Consider the following 17,787-nt stretch of genomic DNA (forward strand, 5'->3'; position numbering starts at 1 on the left):
CATGTTAATGCAATGATTCCAAATAAAATACTTCATGAGTCCAGATTAGAAAAAAATCACTTTATTCTTCATCAAATAGAATAAACACGTAAATAGAGTATTGTTCTCTTTTTTTTTCTCTATTTCGTGTTTTGTTTATATACTTGATTAATTTAATTTTTTATTTTGATTTTAATATTTTCATTTACCCGTACATATGGTATGGCTGTATTATTGTTTATTGCTGCTTTCACTATTAGGCCTATTTTCCTTTGTTTTATGAGATCATCTACCAGCGGCGGCCGGTACTTAACTTTGTCTTGGCTTGAACATTTGACTCCTGCTAGCTCGAGATAAACTTAGACTAGAGGGAAAAATAAATAACAAATCACATAAAGAAAAACTAAATCCAACGATCTGAATTACTCCTCACATCAAGATAGGGAACATTTTTTTTGACACGAAAATAAATCATACGAAAAGTTTGGGTTTGACCAAATTTACGAAAATAAAACCTAAATGTGTGTACGCATTATATTATCCATGTCTTTTAACTTTTAAAAATAAAATCATGACTTTTTAAATTTTTCTGCAACCTGACGGATCGTTTTTATCATTTAATGAGTTAGTACCCCCCCCCCCCACCCCTCCCCTAATCTATAATGCTGGATCCGCCCCTGAAGCCCGATATACTTGGGCATAAAATAAACGGCAAAAAATGGACAATTAGGCCTAAATATAGTAAAAAAATTAATAACAGTAAAAATTAAACTTACTGGTTCAGCATGCCTTACTTTTCCCTTGTATTTCAGAGACAAATAAAAAATCATGGGGTCATCTTTGCGTTTAAAAAGAGAGATAGTTTATTTTATTTTATGTCTTTATTTTTTTTTTAGGCAATGTGGCCAAGGATTACCAATAGTGAATTAATCACTGTCCTATCAGATAGGTGGTAATCCCCCTAATAATTATAATCGATATTTTTTTTTCTACAACTTTTCGCTTTAAAATGCTAGATTTTTTTCTATCGCCTTACCAAAAATTAAAAATTCGGCATTATTCTATTTATAAGTCTATTTAAATAGGCGCGCGGCCTACGTGACTTTAGAGACCTATTTTGTATGATTGTAATGTGCGGATGGATACATTCCGAGCGTGTGCGTGTGTTGTTCGTTTCACTGCTAGCTAGCTGTGTGATGATCAACCGTTTTCTGGTCGACGTGATCAGGATCAATCATCAAAATCTTGTATTTAATTTAAAATAAGAGATCTAAAAGATCATTTATAGAGGTATGTAAATAAACTAAAGCATATTGTATGTTTTTGCAATTGTGATTGTAAGCCTAACTAATTGGGAATTGGTTTATTATTAGCTGAAATTTCCCTACAGTAATAAAGTAGGCCTAGGCTAGCCGCCCGTAGCCCGACGATTTTGATGATCGCCTTGGTTTAGACGTTCATAGTTTTGCTTTGCAATGTACGTAACAATTAAACAATACATAGAATATTTAATTACAACAAACATTCAACTCTTCTTTGTAAATTTTTGATTGAGATAATTTTTCTAGTAAATAGTCTTTAATTAGCAAGAATGTTGATGTAAATTATTGTAAGATACGATTCTCTCAAGCCATTCCAAAATTTCCTCTGCTGAGACACGGTTAAAATCGATTTCGTCCAGGTACCGTTAGTTTACAAAGCCAATATTTTGCTCGATGTTATACAGCCTAGCCGGATGGCATTTAACACGTGTAATAATTTATCTCGACCGGTTTTAAGTTTCATAATGGATTCTGTTATTCAGTAATATATTTTACCGTATAGTTATTTTAAAATTAATTGTTGTTTCTTAAATTTAAAGCCATGTTATTGTTATATATTATGTGAATTTAACCTTTTGTAAACATTTTGATTCAACAACAAAATTGAAAAGTACAACAATGGAATATTAGATTCTAAAAATATAATTGAACATACAACAAGTATCGTAATGTTAACACGTAACTACTAATATAGATATTTGAGGTTTTAAACAATGGCATCTTTTTTATTTTTGAAATTGCTTAAAAAGGTGAAATTTTATTGCCAATTTGAAATTACAGTCTTGGCCTAGATTTGGCGGAGTGATATACAATACTGTTTTCATAACAGGTCAAAGGCCATGTAATGTTTGTATTTATATTACAGAACAGGGTTTCCTTTTTTATTTTCATTACATTTTGTCAGTCAAGTACTTATTATTTGTAATTAATTGCAACTTTCATATAATATTGATTTAAGGTTCTGCATTTTTAACTTTTTTATGGTACGTAATTGTATAAAGTTAATAATAATAATTTCTATTATTAGAAATTCTAAAGGCCTACTACCGTCAGTAGCTTAGTAAAATAGTACATGTTTACATTCTGAATAATTTTTTTTTTTTCAGTTAAAAAAGCGTAGTAAGAATACGACAGCCAATATGGCTGCCGGTGCACCAGAAATCATGGTGTTCCATCCAACATTGGAAGAGATGAAGGATTTTCCAAAATTTATATCCTATATGGAATCAAAAGGAGCACACAAGGCAGGGGTAGCGAAGGTTTGTTAATATATGTTTATTTTTGACATTTATTTTTTCTTACTGTAAATATTTTGTTAACCTTGATGTTTATTTTTATTAATGTAGTTCTAATTTTTTTTTTTCTTTTTATTATTTTTGAAATCACTTATAATTACTCTTTGAAACTGAAATTTGTTTTCCTCTAAAGATAATTCCACCACCTGAGTTTGTTGCTAGGAGTAACTACGATGACCTTGATTTAGTTATACCTGCTCCAATTCAACAAGAGGTCACCGGTCAACAAGGGTTATATACACAGTACAACATTCAGAAGAAACCGATTCATCTTCGTGATTATAAAAGAATGGCAGAAAGTAGAAAGTAGGAATTAAATACTTTGTTTAAAAAAAATAGAAAGTATATTTTGAAATCTGTGGTAGTAGGAGATGATTTAATATATAGCTGCTTAATCGGTTTGCTGCAAACTCTTTTGGTAGTAGAACAATTCTTGGATGATAAGGGTATCTATTAAACTGCCTGTGTACACTTTTGAAAACGTAGTTAACCCCTTAGTCATCCACTAATGTTACCCCTTGGGAAGAGCATGTTATAAGCTTAACATTGAATCTTCCAAATGCTCTGATCTTTCCGAAATATTGCTATTTTGAAATATTTGTATGACTACAAATTGGTTTTTTATTGCAGGTATACTACACCAATTCACGAAGACTATGAGGATCTAGAACGAAAGTATTGGAAGAACGTCAGCTTCAATCCACCAATATACGGTGCGGACATCTCTGGAAGTATATATGATCCAGAAAGGAAAATCTGGAACATTAACAGTTTGAACACGGTGTTGGATATAATAGAAGATTCACAAGGTACAGTAATTATAAGTAGCACATTTCTATAGCACCCTTTACATGAATAATCATGCTCAAAGGCGCTTTACATAGCACATTATTAACCCGGTCATTTTTTGGATCAACCACGTATGGAAACATACTCCCATAATGCAGCCAGTAATCAGCGTAAAGGTGTGTCTTAATCTAACCGGGTACCCGTTTTGTACACGGGGATGGAGAGAGGCAAACGTAAGTATAAAGAAGTGTCTTGCCTAAGGATACAAGCAATGCAGTGCGAGTTGGATTTGAACCACGATCTCGCCATCAGTAATCCAACATCCAACACACTGCACCACATGCCCTCATAGTTATGTATTTTTAATGTTAATATGATTGGGAAATTACCAATGATTTTATTTATTTATTTCTGTCTTTAATGTAATAGTACTTTCAGTGTGACAGTAGTGTTGATAACACATACATACTGTGGATAACACAGCAGGTACAAGTACATTTAAAATACAAAACTATTGAATAGTCGTATTAAGTTTAATTACTATCCTTCTTAAAGGTGGCAACCTTGTTTACAAGACAAACAAAGTCTCGAATCCTATTATATTTTAAATTAGAAATAGAGGCAAAAACAGGATACAAATTCATCTATAAAAAAAAAAAAAAAAAAAATATGGTAGTGATATGACATCATTATGTCCATATATAGGCACATCACATTTTGATAGTGTAGACAGAGCTTTACAATTCACCACTTTATGTATCTTTTTATTTTCATTTTAAAGGTGTAAAGATAGAAGGTGTAAACACGGCTTACCTCTACTTTGGTATGTGGAAGACCACATTTGCCTGGCACACTGAAGATATGGATCTATACAGTATAAATTATCTTCACTTTGGAGCACCTAAATCATGGTAAACACAAATTGATTAGACTTACTTTGTTACTCCAAGAATGGTTACAGTATTATGTTATTATTTATACTGGGTAACCTCTTCAGTCAAAGATTGGTCTCCCAGAGGGCCCAGTTATGATCAGTGGCTGTTATGTACTAGTACACCTGGGTAACCCCCTGCTCATCTCGAAAGATGTACTAGGTTCTTTAAAGTGCACATGAGTTAGATGTGTACACTGAACCAACGGTTTATAGTCTTTATAAATTCGAGAAGACTTGTTCTACCACCAGAACCATGGAGCGAATGAGCCTCAAACCCTTGCCGATGTTATGGCTACATAATTACCTCACTTGTAGGTAATTAACAAAAGCAGAAAGATGTTAAACTGAAGCTAATTACATTTTTAACGGTGATAATTTTGGTGAATTTTTTAGTTGTTGAAATGAAGTTCTTCTTATCTTATTACAACAGGTATGCGATCCCACCAGAACATGGCAAACGCCTGGAAAGATTAGCTGCTGGTAAGTTGTTGACCCCAAAAGGTCATAAATCAATATTACAAAAATAAAATATTGTTTTGTCTTTGAAACAATACGGACGTCATATAACATGTTTTTACATAATGAAAATGTTTAGTAAAATATGTGAAAGCACTTCTTAGATTTTAAACATGTAAAAATAATAGCTTTAATAGACCCTTTGCAACGGCCAGTGAAAGTTAAATGATTTGAACATGTTTAATGCAGAAATGGTGAATTGTATTAAGCTCTGTCTAAAAAAAACGTGATGATGTCATATCACTACCATATGTAGGCATATCACTACCATTTAGGTACATCACACTTTTTGTCAAAGTGTAGACAGAGCTTTAAGTGTATAAAAAGTAAATAGGTTGATGAACTACACTGTTAACGCAGAATATAGTTAAGCCTGGACGTTTTGATATTTATAAATTGCTTCATTTAATCTGTACATTACATGGGTTTATTTTTAGGTTGGCATATAAAGAGTCATACAATCTGAAATAAGAATTTACTATGAATTTTATTGACAATTTCAGGTTTTTATCCAAGTAGTTTCAAGATTTGTCCAAACTTTCTGAGACATAAAATGACCCTGATATCGCCTAGCCTTCTAAGACAGTACTCAATACCAGTGAATAAGGTAATTTTACCACTACAAAGGGGTGTTATTTCACCGTTTGTATATTAGTTTCAAACAAATACCTCATATTTCTTTCTTGCTATTCATAATTGTGTATATAAATCTTGTCTGATGCGTGCTTTGATTTTTGTATGAATATTCATAAGGTCATTTGAAAAAAAACTGAAGCTCAGTCTAAACTTTATATGGAAAAAAAAGTGATGTGCCCAAATATGGACATGATTGTGTCATAGCACTATCATAAATGGGCACATCATAGTTTGATATTGTAGACAGAGCTTTAGATTGACTGATCTTGTTTATTTTTTTATTTTTATTTTATACTCATCCAACAGCGAGTAACCCGCCAATTACAGGATGGATAAACTATTTAATAATTTCACAAGACTTATTATTAAGTCTTTGGGAGTGGAGTTGTAAATTGTCATGAGAAAAAAACCCTGACATATGACAGGACTTGAACCCAGGACCCTTAGATTGGTAGCCAAGCATCATAACCACCAAGCCACAGCTCCACTCTACTTTAATTAGTAGAACAATTGTGACCAAATAAATATGCTCATAGATTTAAATAATGTTTTCTATGAAACTAAATTAATACATTATTATTAAATTGTCAATATAGATAACACAAGAACGTGGTCAGTTTATGATCACTTTCCCATATGGTTACCATGCTGGTTTTAACCATGGCTTCAACTGTGCCGAATCAACAAACTTTGCCTCAAAGCGTTGGATTGACTATGGCAAGCGGGCCAGCCATACTTGTGTGAGTATTAGGTCACCTTACATTTGTCATTGATTGACTATGGCAAGCGGGCCAGCCATACTTGTGTGAGTATTAGGTCACCTTACATTTGTCATTGATTGACTATGGCAAGCGGGCCAGCCATACTTATGCGAGTATTAGGTCACCTTACATTTGTCATTGATTGACTATGGCAAGCGGGCCAGCCATACTTGTGTGAGTATTAGGTCACCTTACATTTGTCATTGATTGACTATGGCAAGCGGGCCAGCCATACTTGTGTGAGTATTAGGTCACCTTACATTTGTCATTGATTGACTATGGCAAGCGGGCCAGCCATACTTATGCGAGTATTAGGTCACCTTACATTTGTCATTGATTGACTATGGCAAGCGGGCCAGCCATACTTGTGTGAGTATTAGGTCACCTTACATTTGTCATTGATTGACTATGGCAAGCGGGCCAGCCATACTTGTGTGAGTATTAGGTCACCTTACATTTGTCATTGATTGACTATGGCAAGCGGGCCAGCCATACTTGTGTGAGTATTAGGTCACCTTACATTTGTCATTGATTGACTATGGCAAGCGGGCCAGCCATACTTGTGTGAGTATTAGGTCACCTTACATTTGTCATTGATTGACTATGGCAAGCGGGCCAGCCATACTTATGCGAGTATTATGTCTAGTTTGATAGTGTAAACAGAGCTGTAAGCATTACACAAGATCCATGTTCTATATATATTACTTCCATATACTGCTGTCAATCCTATGGGCAGCTGACAAACGTATCAATAATATAAATGCTTTCAAAACAGACAACACATAATAATGGAGCATCCTCAATACAAAACATGATTGTTTATACTTTATCATTTTGAATGTAATTTTTCTATAAAATATGGCATGTTTACAGTAGCATTTTATGAATATCTTTCTCTTTTCCATATTACTATTCTCATGTTTATAAATATATATTTTGGTTATCCATTTATTTTCTTCAGTTTTTGTATTTTGTAATTTAACCTAATTTGGAAAATATAACCTTTTTACCCATAGTGCAATTGTCAACGAGATTCAGTGAAAATTAGTATGGATCCGTTTGTAAAGAAATTCCAACCAGAACGTTATGAGTTGTGGCTTGCAGGCAAAGACAACATCCATATTCAGGAGGTGGACGGGGTCAAGTCACAGGCACAGCTCCAGAGCCAAGATGGAAGCAAAAGGTTGGTGATTGTTATTCTGGTCTGAGTGGCCTGTGTATTTATGGTGACTGGTGCAGAAAGACTTGGACTCGTATTGTCACTTATGATCTGATATTTACTGTGTCTCATTTTCAAACTAATAGTACCTTTATTAGATTAAAATGTACAACAAACATAAATTCATATGTGCACCACTCTTTGAATGTACTTAGTTTTTGTGTGTTTACATCTACAATGTCTAAAGCTCTGTCTACATTATCAAACTAATTTGACAAAAAAGGTGTGATGTGCCCAAATATGGTAGTGATACAGTATGCTTAAATATGGTAGTGATATGCTTAAATATGGTAGTGATATGCTTAAATATGGTAGTGCTATTACATCATCATGGCACATCACATTTTGTTGTCACTTAAAGTTTGATAGTGTAGACAGAGCTTACGATATAAAATAAATTCTACAACCAAAGTTGAAATTTAGAATGTGCTTGCATAAAACACATAAGTTAAGAATTATTCTTGTTTTTTTTTTTACAGTAAACTGTCCAAAGATAAAAAGCATTCTGGTCAAAAGAGTAAAGGAAGTAGGAGGCAGCCGCTGGTAAACAAGAAAGACTCACCAGGGCCTAAAACAGCAGCATCACCGCGTAGGGCTAAGAAAAAGAAAGACAAGAAATCAAATCTTGCAGATGAACAAGAAACATCAACTAATTACGAGGAATCGGATCGTGAAAAAGTTGTAGTAAAAGCTGGAAGAGGAAGGCCTAAGAAAATAAAGGAAGAAGCGGTGAGAGGAATAGAGGGCGATAGTGCGATAAATGCGACACGAATGCTTCACAACGTACGTAGGGAAATAAATATGGAGTCGAAATTGTTAGAATCAAGTGTACAGTTAGTGGATGTTGGCGGAAGTTTACCTATTCACAATGTAAATAACTCTGAAATAACAATGGATAATAGGGAGTCAGTTGGTAAAACAGAGCATGTTAAGGAGTCAGTCTGTAACACTGAGCATGTTAGGGAGTCAATCTGTAAAACAGAGCATGCTATGAAGTCAGTCTGTAAAACAGAGCATGTTAGGGAGTCAGTCTGTAAAACAGAGCATGTTAGTCAAACGGAGCCACTCTTGGAAACAGAACCTGTTGGTGAAACACAACCAGTCTCTATTAACACTGAGTCAGTTTGTCAAAAGGAGCCATCCTGTGAAAAAGAGGCAGTATTTATTAAATCGGAACCAGTTTGTCAAACGAAGCCTTGGACTAGTGAAACCTCAACAAAGGATGATAAAAACTTAACCGTCATACCTACAGCATACACAGCTGCTCACCCCACACATCCAGAACAATTGCCCAAATGGCAACAAAACTTTCACAGTTACGCTACAAATATAAAATCAGAACAAGTTTTGAAAAAACATAAATCTAGCTGTATGAATACAAATAGCAAAAGTAACTCATCAAATTGTAGTGCAAGCACTGCAGCAAATTGTAGCTACGTTCAACCGGCTGTCAGCCAACCCGTTTTCTCAGGAATTGATGCTTTAGGAGAGATTGCGCATCAATTAATAACAGGCTCATTAACAATGCCCGATGGTCCTCCTTCAGAACTAGCTCCTTTAAAGCCTACTAGTTCACGTCAGCGGACACCTAGCGGTTTGGAGTCGGATTCGTTCTCTGATGCGTTATCGGACGCTTCAAGTACCGAAAAGGGAGAACACGGAGCTAAAAGAAAACGAGATTCAGAAGGTTAGTTTGTATAGGGAATAAAGTAACGTTTTTGGTACGCCATAGAGATGTTGTAGTTCACTATACTATCTCTATGAGTACACTACTGTATGTATTTTCAAAAAGGAGATAAAGTGACGTCTCAGCATACCAGTCTTTATGCTACAGTTCAAGCTATGTAGCCCACAAGACTGCAAGTTTTTTTCTCCACAGTATCTTGTGCCTGACTACAGGCTTGTCTTCTTTCTAGATCTCCATCCCAAAATCATTTCCTCCCTTACAATTGTCCACCTCCATGTTGTTTATGATGTCCAATTTTCTGTAGTAATAACAGAAACGTTCATATTCTCAACCATACTATCTTTCCGTTTTGTTTGAAAATTTACCACAAACCTCTGGTAAATTTAGTTTATTCTTGATTGATAATTGATATACAACTAATATATTAATCAATATGTTAGTTATTATAACGTAATATTTAGGGTTGTTATTCTGTAACTATGTAAAATAGAATTTCAAAATATTACATTTTTTTATCATTTTGATTTGAACTGTATTTGCTTTAAATTTATAATGTTTTATAATGTATAATTTTAGTAGTACAGGATTAATTGATGTACATGAATGGATAATTGTAATAAGTCAAACATTTTTGATATTATATTGTCTCTCTGTCAGATCCAGGAGTGATGGAAGAATGGTCTAAAATGTTGAATGGTCTTTGGGTAACACAGCCATTTCACTTTGAGATGGAGCAGTCTGCCAACAGTACCACTGCGGATAATCCACCAGGTTGTAGCGTCTGTCAGCTCTTCTATAATGAAAAGGTATGTTGTATTTCTACCAAGAACCATTCAATTACATATTGTATTTTTAAACTTATATTTAAATTATATCAAATGATATCACTAGCGGCACTGTCTTCTTATTTCAAACACAATATTCATCCAGTGTTGTTGAGTTAACAGCATAATGGTATTTTATCCTTCAGGGCTTAGCCTACACTTCCAACAGTCTTCTGGTAGGCCTAAACAAACGAGAAAATCCCAAGGCATGTATAGCATCAGTTTGTGCCTTGAGCATGTCACCAATTTGCATGGTGTCGTCCACACGTGCCTGTCAGTCTGTCTGTCTGTGCTTAATTCATACTCCCTTGCTTATTTTTTGTTTATAATTCCAAAGCATGTTTGATGTGTCATAAAAGATAAATTTTTTATTTGATTAGTGGATTTTTTATTTAAAAAACTGCCAACATGGCTTTATTAAAAAGTGTTGATGCCTCATTTTGGTTGTAAAGTTTTTATATAACTATATCAATTATCATTTGCCTCTTTCATAGTACTGTATCATGGAATAGAGAGTTTGCACTGTATCCTAGTGAATTATAAAGTGCTTTTAATCTTATCTACAATCCACCATTCACAAATAGTTTTAGTGGCTCAAGTAATTTTTCTATCAATGCTGAATGATAAACGTAATTTTTCGAAATCATTCATAGTATAGTAATTTCAATTGATAAATGATTTTTAATAAATCATGGTCATGCTTAGACTAGTTTTTTAAAAAGCTTAAATTTTAAACCTGCAGTGAAATACAAGACTGTATTTATGCATTTAGAATAAAATTCATATTGAATTTCGTATTTTTTTTGTAATATTATAATTTTGTATTTAGTTGCTATCGTGTAGAAATATTTGAGAAAAAGATAAAATCATTTCCAGGTGTATCAACATTTTTTATTTAGAATGACATTTTCTTGTTTTTTTTTTAAATTTCTTTAATTTATTTAGGTCATTAGAAATGTATATCTTTTGAATGTTGTTGCTTGGTTTGCTTCAATTTATAATAAGCATGTCCTTATTTGGTATTCGAAAAAATTTATCTAATAAAAATCTATTAACCTTGTTTTAATTGTATAATTAACGAACAATATTTTTTGATCTGTTTTTAGCTTCAGAGCCTGTCAAATTTTCACAAGATATTTCAAATTGAGGACGAACAAGAGGACAGCAGTGTGTTAAGGCGGACTACAGTACTAACACCTGAAAGCTGTTTTGCTTTCAGTGCTCACAATAAAGAAGAAACTGACGAAAGCCCGTACATCGGAGAGGATGGAAAGAGCGCCCTCTTGCAGTGTAGCCTGTGTAAGGTACAAGTCCATGCCAGTAAGTGTAATTAGCGTGTTCAACTATTAAATTCCAAACAAAAATATTAATTTATTAATAAATCTCATTGTTTTCTTATTGTTTATGTTGTTTAATCTTATGCTAGAAATGTTGTCACTAACAAAAACACATTTTGCATTAGTTACAAATAATCTAGAATTTTATAGCCATATACTTGACATATAATTGACACTCATCCAAAAGCCTGTTTGATATTCCTATTTCTATTCAGTGAATTTTGTACCATTCATTTCTGATAATGTTTTTTAAAATGTTGCTATTGAAACTGCTTTATTTTGCATAGGTTGTTATGGTGAATTGGGTCCCGCAACAAGTAACGATTCGTGGCAGTGTCAACGCTGTTCGTCCGAATTCTGGAATGCAGTAAGTGGCTCAGACTATATAATTAATATAATAAAAAGAGACACAAAAATACTATGAAACTACTCATTTTATATGTGTAGCTGTATTAAAAAATGTTGATGTGCACCTTAATTATGTTGTCACAGAGAACTGAAATTTTACATTAAATACACCGTTAGACTGTGCCAATAGAATAAAATATTAAATTTTAAACAATATCTATGTTTACATTATAGGAATGCTGCCTGTGCAATCTCCGTGGTGGAGCCCTTAAGTTGACTACTAAAGAAGGAACGTGGGCTCACATTGTGTGTGCTATGGCTATCCCTGACGTCACATTTGTTGATATTCACAAACGACAACCTATCAATATTAATAGTATATCACCTGCAAGGTTTAAATTAGTAAGTTTTTCATCAATTTACAAATAATTAATGTTTTTTAATGAATAAAAATATTCTCTCATTCAACGAATACAAAACAGTATTTGTGTCATAACATACAAACTGTTCTGAAGTAAATGTTTATTCAATGAATGTGTTTCTTGAAACATTGTTAGGCTGAGTTGGGCAGCAACCCCTGAATGTGTTTCTTGAAACATTGTTAGGCTGAGTTGGGCAGCAACCCCTAAATGTGGTTCTTGAAACATTGTTAGGCTGAGTTGGGCAGCAACCCCTGAATGTGGTTCTTGAAACATTGTTAGGCTGAGTTGGGCAGCAACCCCTGAATGTTGTTCTTGAAACATTGTTAGGCTGAGTTGGGCAGCAACCCCTGAATGTTGTTCTTGAAACATTGTTAGGCTGAGTTGGGCAGCAACCCCATTTTTAAAAAGCAGTGCTCAGATTTTTACCGCAGAGTATTCTATTCTATTCAGGTTTTTATATGGCGCTCTGCAAAGAACAGAGCGCCTAACAATACTAAGTAATTAATTAAAAAGAAAAGTTTTAAATTGACGTTTAAGAGTAGAGTAGACCAGTTATAGAGGGCGCACTACATATGTTTTTAAACGTGTCACTAGCCTCATGTTGCACAAAATTCTTAATTTAAAAAAAAAAATGAACTTTTAATAGCACCATTTTATAGAACTTTACTGTACAGGATGTGTAATACTGAAATGTATATGATCGAAATTAACCAATCAGATCGTCTGAATACATTAAAAAAAAACTAATAATATAATAATAATTTATTTTCTATTTATTTAATTACATAAATATTTCATTTATATGTTTTTTTTTTATAGAAATGTCAATATTGTCGCTCATTTATCAAGTACAGTCCACGCTTTGGTGCGTGTATCCAGTGCTCAGTGGGCAAGTGCGTTGTGTCTTTTCATGTGACATGTGCTTACGCTGCAGGAGTCATCATGGAGCCTAGTGATTGGCCGTATCCAGTATATTCAACATGTCTTCGGCATATGGGTCATAAAGATGTTGTAAGTTATTATTATTCTTTTTAGTGGCCTTACTGCGATTCTAACTAAAGTAACATTCATTTAGTTTCCAGGGAAAACATCATTTGCATTTATTTATATCATTTACATTAAAATATACAAATAAAATTTATAAATATAAACACAAGAAACAAATACAAATTACAATATTTCTATAAAATAGAAAAATCACATATTTTCATTCAAAAACATTCAAAAACCTAATTAGTAGTAGCAGGATAGAAACTCTAGATGATGGACTGGTAACATCTACAGCGACAGAACCTTAAAAACATAATGTACAGTAGCATATGGGTTGAGTCTTGTAAAATATTATTATATTGGTCATACAGAATAAATTATTTTTAATTTATGTGTAGTTGCTATTCTATGCTTAGTCTGAAACAAAGGGGTCCCACTGTCAGGGGAATTTAGCTGTTGATATTTCCACATTTGAATTTGACATATCTTTATTATTACAATAGGGTTCAAAGTGTTTAACTGGACATTTCTCTTTCATTTTTATTTGATATATCAAATTCAACAAATATTTATTTCATTTAATAAAATGCCATACAAATAATACACAGAGCATAATGAGTACCAGCCTAGAAGTTGTCTCAGTTGTCCCTTTAACATGGTTACAAAAAATGATAAGAACAAGTAAGAATATGAAGCATCAGTAATATTATATGATAAAAATGAAATATTTGTTTAATATTCATTATTATAATAGGGTTTCCACTATTAAGAGAGATTAACTGTTGATATTTCCACATTTTTATTATTATAAAGGTACGACAGCTTCCTCTTTCACCTTTACAAATTGGACAGCGAGTGATTGCCAAGTATCGTAATGCACGTTATTACTACGCTGATGTTGTACACACTAAAGATCAAATGTTTTATCATGTTAATTTTGAAGATGGCTCCTACAGCGATAATCTCTTCCCTGAAGACATACAGGTATATTGATGCATTTTTAGAAAATTACTTGTAGTAATATAACTATTTATTTTTAAATCATACTGTCAAATAAAATAAACAGTGCTCATATTCAGAACATGATATTATAATTGCGTCGAGCATAGCTTATTGGTGAAAGTTCCATATTTTTTAATTGTATGAAAAAATATATCTGGCAGAGATTCGAACCTGCGACCTATTGCTTACAGAGCAAGTATCATACCACTAGACCACATAGCCATATATGGTGTTATGTTTATTTTGAATCTATCTATGTATATTTTAATTGTATAATTTCTTTATTCAATGCAAAGGTGATAAAATACATCAAAGTTATAATATGACTGTACTGTACAGTAGCACTATGTAATACTACAAAGTGGGGCAGTACTGGTATTCGTTCAATATGAAAGGAGGGTCAGCTTAAAATTTTTATAAAGCATACGGAATATCTGTTTTTGTTATTGTATTCGTCAGATTAACAGTCTTAAGTATTTCTCGGAATTGTGCGTAATTGCAAGGTAAATTGTTTCTTTTTTACTAAATTTAAATATTCATTTCAATATATTTTTTAGAGTCATGACTGCTTAAGAAATGGTCCGCCAGCAGAGGGTGAACCAGTGCAAGTTATGTGGACAGACAATCAAGTGTACAGTGGATGGTACGTGGCATCCACCAAGGTACAGATGGTAGACATTGAATTTGAAGATGGCGTGGTAATGGCAATAAAGAGAGAAGATGTGTACTCTTGTGACGAACCTCTTCCAAAGAAAGTCAAATCAAGATTGGTATGTTTTTCATACTTTTCACATATAATTGAATCTTCATTATCTGAATCAAAAAGACATTGAGAAATACTCGCATACATTTAAAATTTTTAATTATTACCCCATTTGGTTGAACATTAAATTTGGCGAGCAACAAGCCAAAAATGAATAAACGCATCTAAACTGTTTTCCCTAAAACGTGTCACCACAATGTTTGTCGTAATAAAATAGCAAACGTTTACGAACATGATCTTGTCGTTTGAAATAATTTTCCAATGGCGCCTTATAGTAAAGAAATACTTGCATACATTACAATTTTAACGTTTTTAATTACGCCATTTTGTTTCTTTTTAACCAGTCTACTGCTTCTGATCGTCAGTATGAAGATTTCTACGGTTGCATAACCATAAAAGGAAAACACCGGCATGTACACAGTCGATACGCATCACCAGGAGAGGGCATGTCAGATGGTGTAGACATGATGATGTCGACGTCATCAGAAACAGCACACTCAACAAAAGGACAACCATCTGAGGGCCATCATCTGGACATGTGTTAACTTTACTTTTTGAATGTGACTTTGCAAAAATATTAAATTAGGAGTTATGGAGATTCGTTCCTAGATGGAAGACTAAGCAACTGTGTTGCTTTGAAAGAGGTATACAAGAACATTTCCAAAGGTCATGTCAGGTCAGGTCATGTCATCTATTGATTGTAAATGATATTGAGTATTTAAAAGAATTTTGGATTACAAACCATTTTGTGTAATGGCACTGTAGATTGGTGACTGCCTTTCAATACCAGAGTCATGTGTTCGATTCTGTCTTTTGTTTGAGAGCATCATCCTTGACTTTGCTTCAATAAAAAAAAAGGATAAAAACAAGATCTTGAACGGGTTCAAGATGTTCTACAAATTTGTTTATCATTCAGTTCAAACAAGGTTTTTATATTGTTACCATTTGATGGTACAACTCCAGTAGTAATACCATATAATGTGTATGTTCTATCGAAAGTTGGAATGAACTCTGTGATATTAGGGAACTTTCATTTTCACAAGTCACTTGTCTATGCACCTGTCAAGTCAAAAAGTCTGGAAACGCTCGGAAACATTTAAACTTGTGCGTAATTACTTTTGAACTTGTCGGCCAAGTCGAATGACATTTCGTGAAAATGAAAGCTCTATTTTCTCTATGCTTTTGAGTTAAATTTACTAAAATATACCTGAACATATTGAGTTGGTTATTAAATCTTGGTTCCCACTAGAGACACAATGCAAGGACGTAGACGCAACACAAGTGATTTGACCAATCACGAGCAATGGCTCAATCGCTTGGTTTGTGTTTATGTCCTTGCATTGAATCTTTACTGGGAACCAAGCTTAAAGCGTCTTCCACACCTGCTACGATACAGTTCTGGTCCTGCTTCGGCAAATCAAATTGAGCGTAAAAGTTTCGTTTTCACACGGATATAGCATGGAACAGGTGTGAAAGACCCTTAAGTCAGTAAATGTGTAAATAAAGTGTTTATTAGAGCGTTTACAATAAAATGGTTATAATGGGATCTTTTTGATACATTAAAGTGTGTTTATAGTTTTGTATGCTGGATTTTGATTTTATAGAATATGCATGATTTATTATTTATTACTACTACAAATCTAGTAGTTTAAAGATGTTAATTTTAGAGATTTGTTTAAGCAAGTATTTATTATTGTAAATAAAATGCATAATCTACATTTTCTTGTTAATTATAATTATGTTTGTATAAAATGAAAATGAGATGTAAATTAATTGTTTGATTTGTCAGTTTTCCATATTGTAGGTATTTTAATGGTTTATTACATGGACACTATGCAGTGCAAGATTTTGTTATTATTAAAAAATTAGATTTTTATTTGGGTTTTTCAATGACATTGCCTTTGAAGGGATACCAGTGTGTGTATAGTATAGAAGATGTTTGTGTAGGATTACCTTGTAGTATGTACTTGCTTGGTACTGTGTTAAAACTGTACCTAGTTAGGTATTGGCCATCAACCACGACTATTCCACACACATTTACCTGCTTCGTGCCACAGAAACTGCAGTCACATGTTTTGAAAGAACATACTAATATAGTACAGCTCTGAGTATACTCACTGGTACTCCACACCTTTAGTGGGCTAATGCTTTACTGGTGAATATTGGTACTTCTACATGTTAAACTGGTATTTAATACTTGCCTGTAACCATGCTATTCTAAACTTATACATTGAGGTACATGAGCTTGTGAATGTTAAAACTAAACACTATTTAACCAGTGTGTCTGTGTGCAGTAGGCCAGTACTGTTGTACTAGTATACCACGTTGAGTGGTCTAATAGTAGGGCACCTGCATATCATACCAGATTACCTAAGTTCAAGCATTGGTTGAGTCCACCTTCTTGTCTACTATTTCACATTATTTAGTAATACACAGATTTCACAATTTTTATTCAATAATTTGTAATAAATATTGATAGATCTTCAATGTTGTTTCATAATCAGCTTCTGTATAATTAGTATATTTTAGGTCTTTTGTACAACAAAGAATTCTCATTAATATATTGTAATTGTAGTCTATCAGGAGCAGTACTCTATCTGCTATTGACTTATTACTACAGTATTAATAGACTATTAAAAAAAGGTTACAAATTGATGTACAGTATAAATAAAGTCTATTTGAACTTCAATTTTATGTATATTTTTTTATGTGATTTAATAATTAGGGGAAAGAAAGTTATTGTATGTGTTGTCATCCACACATGTGTGCAATTCAGCCCAGTTAGGCTGCAAGTCATAGGTAATAACCCATATATATATATAGCACATATAACTCATTTCCCATTTTTCAACAAAATCTATGTACAGGGATTTTCGAAAAATGGGCAAATTTTGACCCTTTTATTTTTGGACAAAACTTGATTCGACACCATAATATGATCATTAACTCAATAACGTGCACAT

General features: G+C 33.2%; 1 protein-coding gene across 1 annotated transcript; it reads left to right on the plus strand.

The window, feature by feature from the left end:
• The first annotated feature begins 1,179 nt into the window (after positions 1–1,179).
• LOC140052354 (lysine-specific demethylase 4A-like) lies at positions 1,180–17,765 on the plus strand. The gene is made up of 18 exons (XM_072097890.1): positions 1,180–1,269; positions 2,408–2,560; positions 2,730–2,902; positions 3,227–3,405; positions 4,167–4,296; positions 4,750–4,799; positions 5,339–5,442; positions 6,068–6,211; positions 7,249–7,415; positions 7,931–9,138; positions 9,796–9,944; positions 11,069–11,282; positions 11,587–11,666; positions 11,882–12,049; positions 12,889–13,080; positions 13,873–14,043; positions 14,619–14,831; positions 15,169–17,765. Exons 2-18 carry the CDS (start codon positions 2,441–2,443, stop codon positions 15,367–15,369), a joined length of 3,663 nt encoding a protein of 1,220 aa, XP_071953991.1. The 5' UTR covers positions 1,180–1,269; positions 2,408–2,440; the 3' UTR covers positions 15,370–17,765.
• The last annotated feature ends 22 nt before the right edge of the window (positions 17,766–17,787 follow it).

Source organism: Antedon mediterranea, chromosome 6 (assembly GCF_964355755.1).
Source record: "Antedon mediterranea chromosome 6, ecAntMedi1.1, whole genome shotgun sequence".
Taxonomy (NCBI): Eukaryota; Metazoa; Echinodermata; class Crinoidea; order Comatulida; family Antedonidae; genus Antedon; species Antedon mediterranea.